This window comes from Saimiri boliviensis, chromosome 14 (genome assembly GCF_048565385.1).
Source record: "Saimiri boliviensis isolate mSaiBol1 chromosome 14, mSaiBol1.pri, whole genome shotgun sequence".
Lineage (NCBI taxonomy): Eukaryota > Metazoa > Chordata > Mammalia > Primates > Cebidae > Saimiri > Saimiri boliviensis.
In genome coordinates, this window is record NC_133462.1 from 47,426,929 (window position 1) to 47,442,691 (window position 15,763).

At 41.4% G+C, this 15,763-nt stretch overlaps 1 protein-coding gene across 3 annotated transcripts in view; it reads left to right on the plus strand.

Annotated features, from left to right (window-relative positions):
* The window catches only part of RBBP5 (RB binding protein 5, histone lysine methyltransferase complex subunit), a 36,653-nt gene extending 20,915 nt beyond the window's left edge, over positions 1–15,738 (plus strand). Inside the window, exons 7-14 of one of the 3 annotated variants that reach the window (XM_039466894.2) lie at positions 596–715; positions 803–956; positions 1,052–1,123; positions 2,371–2,488; positions 4,353–4,422; positions 4,832–5,061; positions 7,008–7,199; positions 13,037–15,738. In XM_039466894.2, the coding sequence (XP_039322828.1) occupies positions 596–715; positions 803–956; positions 1,052–1,123; positions 2,371–2,488; positions 4,353–4,422; positions 4,832–5,061; positions 7,008–7,199; positions 13,037–13,062 (982 nt within the window). In that variant the 3' untranslated portion in view covers positions 13,063–15,738. Of the gene's footprint in view, positions 1–595; positions 716–802; positions 957–1,051; positions 1,124–2,370; positions 2,489–4,352; positions 4,423–4,831; positions 5,062–7,007; positions 7,200–13,033 lie in introns of all 3 variants that reach the window. The other 2 variants (XM_039466895.2, XM_039466893.2) reach the window with 2 other exon arrangements.
* Positions 15,739–15,763: the final 25 nt, after the last annotated feature.

Here is a 15,763-nt window from a genome sequence, read left to right on the forward strand (position 1 = left end):
TGGAACAGTTTCATACGAAACCATAACCCTCCTGCCAGCCTGGTCCATGGAAAAATTGTCTTCCACAAAACCAGTCCCTGGTACCAAAAATGCTGGGGACAGCTGACATAGAGGATATTAACGTTCAGAATTCTCTTGAATTAAGAAAAAGCTACAGTCAGTGAAGTCTAAGAAAGTGAAATAACTAATATATAGATTTTTAAGATTTCTAATGTCATAGTAAAAATGATGTTTTAAAATGACATATTTAGCTTATTACCTCATTTAGAAGAATAAAACAGATCAGAGAAATGAAGTATTTGTATCTGTTTTATAATAAACTTGTGAATATAGCAAGATGGTTTCAGTAGAGAGGTCTTGGAACTTAGTTAATAGTGACAGTTTGTGTATTTTGGGTTCAGGGACACACAGGAAGTATGAAACATACTCTCACTTCAAATTATATTTTGGTTTGGAAGATGGCAAGTAGATATGTAAATATTCTAGTCTGTTACTTAGATTTTTTTCTCAGTTCTTCCCCAGTTTATTAGTTGTTTTGTGGTACTAAGAAACAGATTTCTGACCTCTGGTGTTGATATTTTTATTCTTCCTGTAGTTGCTTTTTAATAAACACAGCAGATCGAATAATCAGAGTTTATGATGGCAGAGAAATCTTAACATGTGGAAGAGATGGAGAGCCTGAACCTATGCAGAAATTACAGGATTTGGTGAATAGGTACGTATCCCAGTCTAGAAGAGTATGTGATCATTTATGACCTGGGCTTGAGTTCCAGCTCTCCTTGGTACTTTCCTTGTCTTTTAGGACCCCATGGAAGAAATGTTGTTTCTCTGGGGATGGAGAATATATAGTGGCAGGTTCTGCCCGGCAGCATGCCTTATACATCTGGGAGAAGAGCATCGGCAACCTGGTGAAGATTCTCCATGGGACTAGAGGAGAACTCCTCTTGGATGTCGCTGTAAGCACATTAGGACATTGCTTGTTAGTCACAGAATCCAGAAAATCTGGAATCTGTTCTTAAAACCTATTTTTCTTTTTTTCACTAAAATTTAGTGGCATCCTGTTCGACCCATAATAGCATCCATTTCTAGTGGAGTGGTATCTATCTGGGCACAGAATCAAGTAGTAAGTATTCTAGTTTACTTGCTTTGAAACTAGATACCCCTTCTTTTTATCAAAGAACCTTATACGTAGGAAGCTAAAAACTACCTTGTTTATTTTCTTTTGCATATGAATCACACAACCTGATTAAATAGGTTCAGTGCATCTAGTTGCACTTTATTTTGGTGGGAAGGTCTTGGTCCCAAGTTGGTTTTTTTTTTGAGACGGATTTTTGCTCTTGTTACCCAGGCTGGAGTGCAATGGCGCGATCTTGGCTCACCGCAACCTCCGCCTCCTGGGTTCAGGCAGTTCTCCTGCCTCAGCCTCCTGAGTAGCTGGGATTACAGGCATGTGCCACCATGCCCAGCTAATTTTTTGTATTTTTAGTAGAGACAGGGTTTCACCATGTTGACCAGGATGGTCTCGATCTCTTGACCTCGGGATCCACCCGCCTCAGCCTCCCAAAGTGCTGGGATTACGGGTGTGAGCCACCGTGCCTGGCCCCCAAGTTGATTTTCTAGCTCTTTTCCGGGAGAAACTCTAGTGAACTTTCTTTTTTTTTTTTGAGACAGAGTCTCACTCTTTCACCAGGCTGGAGTGCAGTGATGCGATCTCGGATCCCTGCAACCTCCGCCTCGGGTTCAGGTGATTCTTCTCCCTCAGCCTCCTGAGTAGCTGGGACTACAGGTGTACGCCACCACGCCGAGTTATTTTTGTATATTTAGTAGAGACAGGGTTTCACCATGTTGGCCAGGATGGTCTCAATCTCTTGATCTCGTGATCCATCCACCTTGGCCTCCCACCTTGACCTCCCAAGGTGGGCGGATCACAAGGGATTGTGGGGGTAAGCCACCACGCCCAGCCTCTAGTGAACTTTCTGTTGCATTTTTCTGTTGCTTATTTGAGATATGTTTTTCTTTTGCTTTTCTTACTTTCAGCTCAGTTTCTGTTTTACATCTTAATTTTACTTTGAACACCTTTAAACTATGTTTATAATCAGTGTACTTATAAGAAAATTTAACATTTTACCTCAGAATTCCTAAAGCAAGTAAAGAAGGCAGTGAATCAAAAGAGCTACAGTGAATAACTTAGAATGTTTAAGATAGGAAATACCTAAGCTAGTAAAACCTGTGGATACTCATTTTTTTCTTACCTGCGAAATTTAAGAATTGTGAATTCCTTTCATGCTCAGATGTTTCATTTTATCATTAATGTGTAGATTACAGATTATTGCTTTCACATATGGTTAAGCAGTATATTTTGTTGTATAGGAAAACTGGAGTGCATTTGCTCCAGACTTCAAAGAATTGGATGAAAATGTAGAATATGAAGAAAGAGAATCAGAATTTGATATTGAAGATGAAGATAAGAGCGAGCCTGAGCAGACAGGTAATATTTCTCAATTGCAGATAGGATTTCTTAAAGGGAAAATGATTGCTTTACTTAATATTCTTCATTTGTATTGTAAATTTATTTCAGCACTTTGTCTAAAATGGCCACCTGCCTCGCTTTTTTTTTTTTTTTTGAGATGGAGTTTTGCTCTTGTTGCCTAGGCTGGAGTGCAATGGCGCAATCTTAGCTCACTGCAACCTCCACCTCCCGGGTTCAAGTGATTCTCCTGCCTGAGTAGCTGGGATTACAGGTGCCTGCCACCACACCTGGCTAATTTTTTTTTACATTTTTAGTAGAGACAGGGTTTCACCATGTTGGCCAGGCTGGTCTGGAACTCCTGACCTCGGGTAATCTGCCCGCCTTGGCCTCCCAAAGTGCTGGCATTACAGATGTGAGCCACTGTGCCTAGCCTATGAATCACTGTGTCTGGCCCCTGTTTTTCTTTAAGCTTATACAGTCTTCGCAGTATTTAGAGAGCCTTAATTTATAAGGTGTTAACTAATGGCTTATATGGGTATTACCAGGGCTCAAGCAGCTCTTTTAACATATCATTGTATATTTCCTGATTAATTGCAGATGACTAAGTGAGGATGTACATGCAGCACCTAGCAAAGAAGTCACTGTGCTAAGAGTGCTCAGCTTGTCTCGTGTATGCTGTCACTCCTTTGTCAGTAAGAGAAGGGTTAAGAGCCTGGGCTCTGAAGTCAGACTGCCTTGGGCATAATACTACTTAAACTGAATTTCCTCATGTGTAAGATAGGGATAATAATGGTACCTGCTTTTTAGGGTTGTGGGAGTAAGTGAAATAATTCATGTAAAGCACTTAGTATATACCTGGGCCATAATAAGCACTAAGATGTTAATTTCTATTATGATTATGACTGTGATTTTATCTCTTCTGAATTTCTAGATAGGAGCTCCTTGAAAATTCAGATTTGCCTTTTTTTTTTTTTTTTTTTTTTTTTTTGAGACGGAGTTTCGCTCTTGTTACCCAGGCTGGAGTGCAATGGCGCGATCTCGGCTCACCGCAACCTCCGCCTCCTGGGTTCAGGCAATTCTCCTGCTTCAGCCTCCTGAGTAGCTGGGATTACAGGCACGTGCCACCATGCCCAGCTAATTTTTTGTATTTTTAGTAGAGACGGGGTTTCACCATGTTGACCAGGATGGTCTCGATCTCTCGACCTCGTGATCCACCCGCCTCAGCCTCCCAAAGTGCTGGGATTACAAGCTTGAGCCACTGCGCCCGGCCAGATTTGACTTTTTATCCCCATATTGTCTAACATAGGGCTTTATAACATAGTAAGGTTTGTGTGGGTGAATGCTTAAGATGCCCAATTGTCAGTGAGTAGTTACTAACTTCTGAGTCACTTGATGGTGCCAGGAACCAGGGGAATGGAAGTGAGGTTGGTTCTCTTTAGTTTGAAAGTGCTAGTCGTCACTTTTGTGATATTAGATAACCTGCATGCCTAATGTGTTTAGGAGGACCTCCAGGGAAGCACAGTGTTCTAGATTATAGGGTTATGTTCTGTCAAACCTTCCCAGATTTCCACATAAATTGTTCCTCCTTCCCATATGCTGAGTACATTAGGTATACCATTACTGTATTAAATTGAAACTGTGTCTGTCTTCCCAGTTAGACTATGAAGCTTTTACTGAAAAGCTGTTCCCGACTTTTTCTGGGTCATTGCACTATTTTCACTGCCTAGCATAGGATGGAAATCCAACACATAGTTGTTAAATGATTAAAGTGAACTGTTTGGTTTTCCTGTTTCTCTGGTACTTCCGCTTTTGAAAATCTTTAAGCTGCAAATAAAAAGCAGTTTTTCACTTCTCAAACACCTCCTGTGTTTTTTTCCTGCAGGGGCTGATGCTGCAGAAGATGAAGAAGTGGATGTCACCAGCGTGGACCCTATCGCTGCCTTCTGTAGCAGGTGAGCCGGTCTGGAAGGCTGGGCACCTTGGCTACTGCTGCCCCTGGTCTCTTGGGGAGTACTCCACAGTTCCACTGGCTATCCCTTTGGTTTCGTCTGCTTATTAACTAAAAGAGATAGCTCATTTGATGTATAAGAAATATAATATAGTCTTTCTTCTCTAGTCCTATTTTCCCTTCACTTCTCCCTGATAGAGAATTTTAAGGAACCAAAATAATCATTTATCCTGTTTATTTTTATCATCAATTTTATCAATTACATTGTCTGATTCCCTTTTATTCATCTTGGGTTTCTTAAAGTTCTAGATCCATATCTGTTGCTTATGCTTAAGGTGATAGAGGAAGGGCTCATGGTTTAAGCAACTATCTCCTCTTTTTTCCAATCCCTTGTCTGCTCCTGCTCCAAATAGTGATGAAGAGCTGGAAGATTCAAAGGCTCTATTGTATTTACCCATTGCTCCTGAGGTAGAAGACCCAGAAGAAAATCCTTACGGCCCCCCACCGGATGCAGTCCAAACCTCCTTGATGGATGAAGGGGCTAGTTCAGAGAAGAAGAGGCAGTCCTCAGCCGATGGGTCCCAGCCACCTAAGAAGAAACCCAAAACAACCAACATAGAACTTCAAGGAGTACCAAATGATGGTAAGAGCTGTGTCTTGTTCCTCTGGCCTGGCAGATGCCACTCTGTACTCCCCAGCTCAATCTGGTAATTTCCTGTTTGAGTGATTTTACCTTAAAGAAATCTTCCCATGAGTCTATTTTATAGTGCTTTACCACTTTGTAATTGCATCTGTGTTCACTTCTCTCTTAACATGGAGAAATTCTGCCCTTCAGTACTTTTGCCTAAGATGCTGCATTTAATTCTTCTGACCGTAGGCTGAGTTTATTATACCATTCTTTTAAATTTTTCCCCAAAGAGTGGTTTTACTAGGTGTAAAGTACTGTTTAGACTTGGACAATCCTTTCATTCTTCTTGGCAAAAAAAAATTTTTTTTTTTGACACGGAATCTTGCTCTGCCACCAGGCTGGAGTGCAGTGGTGCAGTCTTGGCTCACTGCAACCTCCGCATCCTGGGTTCAAGCAGTTCTTCCGCCTCAGCCTCCCGAGTAGCTGGGACCACAGGTGTGTGCTACCATGCCCGGCTACTTTTTTGTATTTTTAGTAGAGACGGGGTTTCACCATGTTGGCCAGGATGGTCTCGATCTCTTGACCTCGTGATCCGCCTACCTTGGCCTCCCAAAGTGCTGGGATTACAGGCGTGAGCTGCTGTGCCCGGCCTCAGCAAAATTTTATAGTCTAACTTGGGAAGTCTTTATTATCACGTTTTAGGATAGGTAGAGATAGATGGAGGTGTGGTGTGTTTACTATTGAGCATCCTCCTTCCCCTGCCCCCCCCCAGGTTTTTTTTTTTTTTTGAGACAGGGTCTCGCTCTGTTGCCCAAGCTGCAGTGCAGTGACATGATCTCGGCTCACTGCAACCTCTGCCTCCTAGGTTCAATCAGTTCTCCTGCCTCAGCCTCCTGAGTAGCTGGGACTACAGGTACCACCACACCCAGCTAATTTTTGTATTTTTAGTAGAGACGGGGTTTTGCCATATTGGCCAGGCTGGTCTCAAACTCCTGACCTCAGGTCATCTGCCCACCTCGACCTCCCAAAGTGCTGGGATTACAGGTGTGAACCACTGCGCCTAGCCCTTCCTCTTCTCTTTTAGCCAACTGCAGATCACATTTTGCAACTACTTATTTTCCTGATGCTATTGATTCGTGTGTCTGTTCTGTTTCAGACACTGTTGGGTTTATATTACCATTGCTGACTCTTATATCAACTGCACATTGTTTTACCTGCTTTTTTTTTTTTTTCTCTATCTTAAAAGTCTCTAGTGGAATTATCTGCTTTTTAAAGGAGAAAATTTAAACTTAGGTTATGTGTAAAAGGTTCTGTAACAGGCCCAAAGTCTCACAGCAAGTGGTGGAGTCAGGATTCTCACTCTAGTCTGTCTGGTTCCAAAGCCCATTCTCTCTCTGCTGTCACATGCCTCTCTGTGTATGTGTGTGTGTGTGTGCACGTGTGTGTGTTTTCCTTCTTATTCTGGCTTGATTTGATAGTATCAGTGCATATTTCAATTTCTTGTTCAATTTAGAGTTACTGTGGTTGGCATGAACATATAAGCCAGGAATGTTCAGTCTTTTGACTTCCCTGGGCCACATTGGAAGAATTATCTTGGGCCACATATAAAATACACTAACTAATGATACCTGATGAGAATTTTTAAAAATAAAAAAAAAAATTCATAATGTTTTAAGAAAATTTATGAATTTGTGCTGGGCTGCATTCAAAGCCCTCCTGGGCCCCACATGTAGCCTGTGGGCCACAGGTTGGACAAGCTTGATAAAGGCCGTGTTTGCCTTTGGCCAAGCAACTACTTCTCATTTAATGGCCATTCTTTCGTAGTTACAGAAATAAGACAGACCTTTCTCTTTATTGATTAACCTGGGACACAAAGCAACATTCTTTGCTCAACAAAGTTGTGGTTGGGGTGATGGGACTGGTGTCATGTGGGTTCCTTTCCATGCCTGTCTGTCCTACAGAAGTCCATCCATTACTGGGTGTGAAGGGGGATGGCAAATCCAAGAAGAAGCAAGCAGGCCGGCCTAAAGGATCAAAAGGTAAAGAGAAAGATTCTCCATTTAAACCGAAACTCTACAAAGGGGACAGAGGTTTACCTCTGGAAGGATCAGCGAAGGGTAAAGTGCAGGCGGAACTCAGCCAGCCCTTGACAGGTAAGGACACACTGAGAGCACTGTCTGGCTTGCTTCGTGGCCTTGCTTTGTATAGCCCTTGACTTCATTTAACTGCAGCCTTTTTTCCCCTTCCCTTCCCTCCTTTTTCCCAGCGGCAGATCATCTCAGAATTTTAAGCTGCTGCTAAGGGCAGGCTAAACCAGATTGGGCTTAATTCAGTGGCTCTTTACCTTGGGTCTGTAAATAGTTTTCAAGAAATCTACATTCCCCTGATGTTACATGCAAAATATTATGTGAATATTTTTCTGGGGAAGATGTCCATACCTTTTCTCAGATTCCTATAGGAATTCATCACCCAAAAAAGGGTAAGAACCCCTGGTTTAATTCATTTCTTCGTCCATATTTTCTCTTAGATTTTTTTGTTTGTTTTGTCTCAAATGAAAGAGGCAGACAAGTAGCCAGAAATACTAGTTTGTTTTATGTAGCCCTTGACTGGTTCACTGTAGCATCTTTTCTCTCCCTCTTCAAATTGTTCAAATCCCATAGGTATTGTCTTTCTCTCTCCCAGTAGTCCAGAAGCAATAATGAAGTTGTTGGTAGTACCATCATGTTAAGAAAGGAAATGCGGTTTGTTTTGGTTTTTGCTTTTTTTTCCCCCAATATCTGAAAATAGGAGTAGATTACCAAAAAGAGAGAAACTACAGTATCTGTGTAGCTTTTTAACTTCTAAGCCTTTTGATACATACGATTTGGGTTTTTTCACTTTTGTATTACTGAGGGATTTTTATTGGGGGACAGAAAACAATTTCAATTTCTTACCAAATATCTGTGAACCTAGGCCAAATGGTCTCTTGTTTAGAAAATGTTAATCAAATTAGAGTGTAAACATTGGGCTTTGGAAATTTTTTTTTTTTTTCTTTATATAGAAACACTGCTTTAGTTAATACAGTATTCTCAATTTTCTTGTGGCTAGTTTGGTAGACTCAAAGATAGGATTGATACAACCACGTGTCTGGTTGTATTCAGGCTCCCCCTGACTTTAAAATTTTAATCTAAGTGTGTTCAAATGTGATAAGGACTATAGTGCAAAACAGAATTCTTTTGTTTAATTTTCAACTTATGTCAGTTAATCATTGTCTATAAACATGAATTCTCTTGCAGAAAAGCTGAAATAGACTCAGTTACTCATCATTTTGAGCATTCCACCTCAAGCTTACTAGATTAAGACTTTAGTTTTTCATAGCTCAGTACTATACCACTGAGTACCAATATTTTTTTCTCAACATTTATAACCTTAAGTGATCCACCTGCTTTGGCTTCCCAGAGTGCTGAGATTACAGGCATGAGCCACCACACCTGGCCTGTTTGTACATATTGCAAAGTATCCTGGAGCAGTCATGTGGGCATTGCCAGCAAAGATTACAGATTGGCTGGGCGCGGTGGCTCATGCCTGTAATCCCAGCACTTTGGGAGGCTGAGGTGGGCAGATCACAGGGTTGGGAGATCAAGACCATCCTGGCTAACATGGTGAAACCTCGTCGTCTTTATTTAAAAAAAAGATTGCAGATTGACTAGATATAAATAAAAACAATCCTTCCAAACCCACTTCTTGCACAAACTGATGCCACTACAGAAGAAACACAATGTAAAGTTTAAATAGGTTTCCCTGGCCCAGAGAGCTAAAATGTGGCCAAACTTAATTAATTAAAACGCTTTTTAGGACATAGTCTCCTAGCTTCTTAAAACCTATGTATCCTAATTATGTGTTTTTCAAAAGGAAATGTATGGTAAATAAACCATTTCACTTTTTTAAAAAACTTCAGCTGGGTCTTGGTGCAGTGGCTCATGTCTGTAATTCTGGCACTTTGGGAGGTTGAGGCAGGAGGATTTCTTGAGCCCAGGAATTCAAGACCAGCCTGGGCAACATGGTGAGACCTAATCTGTATAAACGCCAACCAGGCCGGGCACAGTGGCTCACGGCTGTAATCCTAGCACTTTGGGAGGCCGAGGTGGGTGAATCACCTGAGGTCAGGAGTTCAAGACCAGCCTGGCCACCAAGGTGAAACCCCATCTTATAAACAAACAAATAAATAAATAAATAAATAGCAAGCCAGCCAAACAAACAAAAAACCTTGAGCTGGGTGCAGTGGCTCATGCCTATAATCCCAACACTTTGAGAGGCCAAGACAGGAGGATTGCTTGAACCCAGGAGTTTGAAACCAGACTGGGAAACAAAATAATCAAAACATTAGTCAGGTGTGCTGCACACTGGTGGTGCACCTAGTAACATAGGAGGCTGAGGCAGGAGGATTGCTTGAGCCCAGGAGTTTGATATTGCAGTGAGCTATGCTCACGCCATCGCACTCCAGCCTGGGCAACAAAGTGAGACCCTGTCTCGAAGAATAAAACCAGACAGGTGCAGTGGCTCATGCCTATAATCCCAGCACTTTGGGAGGCTGAGGTGGTCATGTTGCTTGAGCTCAGTAGTTTGAGACCAGCCTGTGCAACATAGACCCTGTCTCTACAAAATAAAAAAGAAAAATTAAAAAAAAAAAAAACCAAAAAACTCCAAAAACCTCAAGAGGATATTGAGGGGTAGTTTCAAGACTTCCACAGAAGGACTACATTCGGTTTTATTGACCAGCTGCAGTGTGGTTTGGATCTTTGTGAAGGTTGAACATTTTGGGGAGAGTGATGAAACTTGGTATCACAGAGAATTCCATCAAAAGTCTGTTTTAGGACAACCTACCATGTTTTTATGTGGGATTGTTTGGGTCAGGATAGGGCCTCACCCAAACATGGTCATCTTGGAGGGCCCTGAGCAAGCCAAGTCAGACTGGTACCTGCTGCTGCTTTGCATATGGCCCATCAAGACCACTGAAGAAAACTCTGGCATTTGGATCTCATATTCTTCCATACCTTGGAGATTTTCAGTAAAAGGCATTATATAGTAATTGGGTAGATTTTCCACTGGGTATTAAGAAAGGAAACCTGATCCAGAACGTCTGAGGCCAAACCATCTTCAAAAATCACACCAGTCTGAGGGTTGTATTTGTAGATGAAAGGTTTTAGCCCCCTGCCCCATGGACAACTTTTACATTTGAGCCAGATTATTCAAAGGCAGGATTATAGTTTGTAGGCCATGTTACTACCCAAGTTAGATGAGTGACATCTGTTTGTTAATATCCACAGTTGACCAGTTATTATAGAAACGGTTGCATAAACTGATTCGCCCTAACAAAGCTACCGTAGTCTGTTGTATGTTGCAACTGGAGAATATGCTTTTCTGTGTTGAGTGAGGACCCAGAGTGGAGCTTGGTGAGGGTAACCCCGAGCTTGGGACTTTTTGGAAGGACCAGGGTGACATAGTCTGCACCATCTATCAAATGCTCCTCAATTACTTCAGATACTCTCTAGAGGACAGTCCTGAGACCAGAAACTCGAGATGCGAGCAGAATCAGCAGTTTCCTAGTTGCCTGTGATCGCTCAAGGATGGCCCAAGAGCTAGGGCTCCTTGGCAGTAAACATCAGTAGTAAAGTGGGATGAAGGTGTGGTCGGTTACATACATGTTCTAAAGGCCTCATAAGATGGTAGACTTGGAGGGGTTGGTGCATGCCTGGGTCTGTTGGAGATGGCAAGGGCCAAAGTGAGCAGAAGTGACACTTTGGGAAGTGGACGGCACCATGTAGATTTCCCTGTCTTGGGCTGCGCCACACCACTGCCCTGGTGCCAGGCCCATCGCCCCAGAGCTCTGAACCACCTCCAAGCCACTTACTGAATCTGTGACTTTTTCTTTTTTAATGCTTGGTAGTTTAGTTTTCTTTCTTTTTCTCCTTCCTTCCTCCCCTCTCTTCCCTCCCTCCCTCCTTTCCTTGTGAAGACTAGTTGATGAATTCCTGCTAGAATCAGGGTAGTCTTTCTTACTCTATGGGATCTTATTAGCTAACTAAGGTAGGGTTGGAAATCATGGTCCCGTGTTCTCTTAGGCCACCCTTGATTGGGCTGCTACTGGAAAGTACCAGTAATGGCAGGTCATTTTGAGCTGAGTTTTCGTACCTGTTATATTCTTGGAGATTTCCTTTTCGTTGCAGCTAAATCATGTGTTTCCTTGGGGGCAGTTCCTGCTTCAGGTCTTTAAATTGGCTGGAGTCTTCTGTATTGTTATTTCTGTGTGTCTCATCTTGCTCATGGTACTGCTTGCTCTGGTTTTGATTTGTTGCCTGATGCCTCAACAAGCTTTTGTTTTGTTTGACTTTTGTTTATTTGTTTTGTCTATTCAGAAGAATAAAGACTGTATAGAAACATGAGCTGCCCTCAGCTAACCAGTATAAGGTCATCTTGAGTGCCCATTACTAATGCTGTTGATTAGTGATCAAACCACTTTCTCCTATTATAATTTAGGTTTGAAATGGCAATGTTGTATTCATTTTTACACCATTAAAACTAAATTGGTCAAGGTACCTGTGGGAACAGTTGGTGGAAATTGCCTTAAAGTGGTAAAGGCATAATATTGAATCTTGTGGAGTGGATTTTTCTATCTCAAGAGGTTTTTAAAAAATCAATGCAAGGAATTCATTGTGATTTATATTGAGAGAAATCTGAAAAACAGATGCTAACTAAGCTTTTAATCTGACTGAACTATGAAAAGTTTAAATTTGATTTTTTTTTTTTTTTTTTTTTTTTTTTGAGATGAAATCTCACTCTGTTGCCCAAGCTGGAGTGTAGTGCTGAGATCTCGGCTCACCACAACCTCCACCTCCTGGATTCAAGCTATTCTCCTGCCTTAGCTTCCCAAGTAGCTGAGACTTCAGGCATGTACCACCATGCCTGGCTAATTTTTTTGTATTTTTAGTAGATAGGGTTTCACTATGTTGGCCAGGCTGGTCTTGAACTCCTGACCTCGTGATCTGCCCTCCTTGGCCTCCCAAAGTACCAGGATTACAGGTGTGAGCCACCAGGCCTGGCTAAGTTTGATTTTTAACAACGTAACATTCAGTAGAGAGTTTGTATCTCATTGTAACTTCAATCTGTTCTCAGGCACATGTGAATATATTTTTATTGCCAGTTTTCATTTGTGCAGGAACTTTAAAAATCATGTTAAAAGCAAAGTTATATAAATGGGTACTTTTCTTTCATAATTTGGTGATTATTTTTTAACCATTTTACCTTCAAGTGGCATGCTCTCTGCCATTCCAAATGACATCTGGGAGGATTTTCTTCACTTTGTTCTCTTTTTACACTTCCTAGTTAATATTTCACAGCGGTTCATTTAAGGATGCCTCTTAGAGGTTGAGCAGTTTCTATGGAATAATCAGGGAAGTGTTCATTTCATTTTACTATTCAGGATATTATTTATTGATCATCGTTATTGATCATCGTTGGTGTGTCGAAATGTGTAGCTGAACATTTCACCGTATTTGGGATTCTAAGGTGATAAGTATGTCACTTAAGGAACTGTGGTGCTGGGAAGAGGGTGTCTTGCTCATCTGTTAATCACTTGGTGTAGTACCCTAAAATTTCTTCTCCTCTACTTTTTGCACGTTTTGGAATGTTAAGCATTATTTGTTAGCACCTTAGAGAATGATTAGCAGCTTAGAAAAAATGTAGAACTCTGATCATTTTGCTTTTCCCCCCCACCCTTTGGGACAGTACTGAGGAAAGTATTGGTGGGTGGTGGGGTTGGATTTGGATTGTTTGTTGTTCAGTAAAGAGTAACTGGGAGTTGGAGTTGGTTATGACTTTTCTTAAAAAGGGGAAATTCTTGGTCCATGTGTGCTTGTAATGTATCATCCAGCGTTCAGTATTTCTGTTCTTACAAGTAAATGGTCTAAATTGAAGCTAAAAGAAGTCTTTTTGTGTCTGATCTCTTTAGCAGGAGGAGCAATCTCAGAACTGTTATGAAGACCCTCGAAGTTCTTCATTCTTTCCCACTTTGCCATCATGTGGTATCTGGACACTGTGGTCAGTCATTTGAAAATTGACTTTAATTTAAAACAAAGGCCTGTGCCTCCCACCCAGGAGGTGGAAGGAGTGAATTTTATGTTTAAATGAAGAAGTGAATTATTGAAGAAGAGTATACGTCCCTTCCCTTCCCTTTCAAGCATCAGTCCAAATAGGCTCTCAGGAATGAAGATTTGTGAAGACATCAGATAGGAATTTTGACTCATTTAAACTTTGATGCTTAGTTATGTTGCTGGAGGAAAGATACCTATGTTTTGCTCATCTAACTTTATTGTACCCAGCGTCATTTTGACATGCCATTTCCTGTCTCCCATTTGCCTTCTGTCCTCAGTGCATGTCCTCGAGTGACTTCGTATCTGAAATTTTGCTATTGGTATCCTAGGAAAACTTTTGTTGCATACTTTCATTTTAAACTTATCCTCTCCCCAGATACTTCCTCTGTTTCCATATTGTGTGCAAAGGATGGGCAGAAAAGAAAGTGCTTCAAAGATTTCGAATTTTCAGAAAGGGAACAATGAAGGCCCTCTCTTCCTACTATACCACATTTTGCGCAAGAAGCTGGGCTGTAACAATTCAGGATTTTCCCTTGTTTTCCTCTCGTTGCCTCTTTCCCTCCAATATTGGTTGACTGTCATTAATCATGGTTTTTGAAGATAGCTAGTTTGATCCATCTCCAGCAAAGAATCATCAGTAGTTTATATTGCTTTACCTGTGCTGGCTTCCAGAGATGGATACAAACCAAGGTGTCTCTCAACAAGCTACTTTTTTACTGGGGTTGGGGTATCTATGCAAGGAGTAAAGTAAAGCCGTCCAGAATCAAAGCAGCAACAGCATAGTTCAAATCAAAGATCAAGGTGAATTTTTTTTATCACTTCCTGTGGAAATCTGTCCTCATCAGTCATTGTATTTTTCCCTTCCTATACCTATGCTCCTTTTTCTTACTGTGTTTTCAGTCACTTCCTTTCTGTGAAAGGTTGCTTAGCTTTTTTTTTTTTTTTTTTTTTTGACATTTGTTGTTCTTTATATAAAAATAGCAGATTAGATAGATGTATACATTAGGTGTTTGAAATTCCCTGAAAATCCTGTCAGGAAACCAGGTGTGGAAAGGGCTCAGTAGCTTCTCTGAGTGGAGTTTATAGCTGACTGGAAGTGCTTAACCTGGATTGTTTTTTTTTTTTATTTTATTTTTTTCCAGTATTTTAAGAGGAGAATTTAAATACTGTGCTTACTGTGAAACATATCAGTCGGTGGGCCGGGCGCGGTGGCTCACGCCTGTAATCCCAGCACTTTGGGAGGCTGAGGTGGGTGGATCACTTGAGGTCAGGAGTTTGAGACCAGCCTGGCCAACTTGGTGAAACCCCGTCTCTACTAAAAATATAAAAATCAGCCGGGTGTGGTGGCGTATACCTGTAGTCCCAGCTACTTAGGAGGCTGAGGCAGGAGAATCACTTGAACCTGGGAGGCAGAGGTTGCAGTGAGCCGAGATCACACCACTGCCCTCTAGTCTAGGTGATAGAATGAGACTCCATCTCTAAATAAATAAATAAATAAATAAATAAATAAATAAGTTGGTGGATGCTCCTATAGGTGGCCAAACACATTGATTACCTTTTAGATTTTAGCATAGAAATCAAAGTAGAGCACATCAGTAAGAGCCTCTTTGTCCTACTCCGTCATTTAGAACCAGTATATTCAGTAGTTGAAGAGAGAGCTCTTCCTCAGTCAGTTGCAAAATGTCTATATTTTTAGATGCTGCTACTTTTTTTCTTAAATACCCATTTTGAGACTGTCATGAGTCAGGCTAGTGGTTGAGATTGGTAGGGGGTTCACTAGACATGTTTTTGTTTTACAGACATTGTATCCATTCCAGTCCTCTGCACTGTACACTGCAGCAGTGTGCAAACTATGGGACTTAGAGGGTTTCTGCCATATTTCCACGTGTGAAGTAGCTTGGTTTCCTCTGCCTGTGCATTTGGATGTTTGTGCTCTGTCCACTTCCTAAACTGGCTACCGAGAAAATCTTCAGCCCTGTCAAATTGTCTTTGACAGTAGCTCCTAATAATTATTTATGCTTTCGGAATTTTTTTCAACTTTTGAAGCCTTCTATCCATTTCAGTTTGAATTTCTTGATTTGTACAATATATGTATATTCTCTTCTTCCTTTTTGTCATCCCTGCCCTGCCACTCCCAACATTTTGTTTTTAAAAATACTCTGGGCTGTGCGCGGTGGCTCACGCCTGTAGTCCCAGCACTTTGGGAAGCCGAGGCAGGTGGATCACCTGAGGTCAGGTGTTCGAGATCAGCCTGGTCAGCATGGTGAAAACCCATCTGTACTAAAAATACAAAAATTAGCTGGGTGTGGTGGTGGGTACCTGTAATCCCAGCTACTCGGGAGGGTGAAGCAGGAGAATTGCTTGAACCCGGGAGGCAGAGATTGCAGTGAGCTGAGATCATGCCACTGCACTCCAGCCTGGGCGGCAGAGCAAGACTCCATCTGGAAAAAAAAAAAAAAAAAAAAAAAAAATCTGTAGTTTTGTACAAGATGAGACTTAGCCTTGGGTACTTCTTGCTGAAGCTTTAATGCTTTGTAAATAAAATTGGATGTTTATTAAAGAACAGGTGTAGATGTTTATTTGTAAAC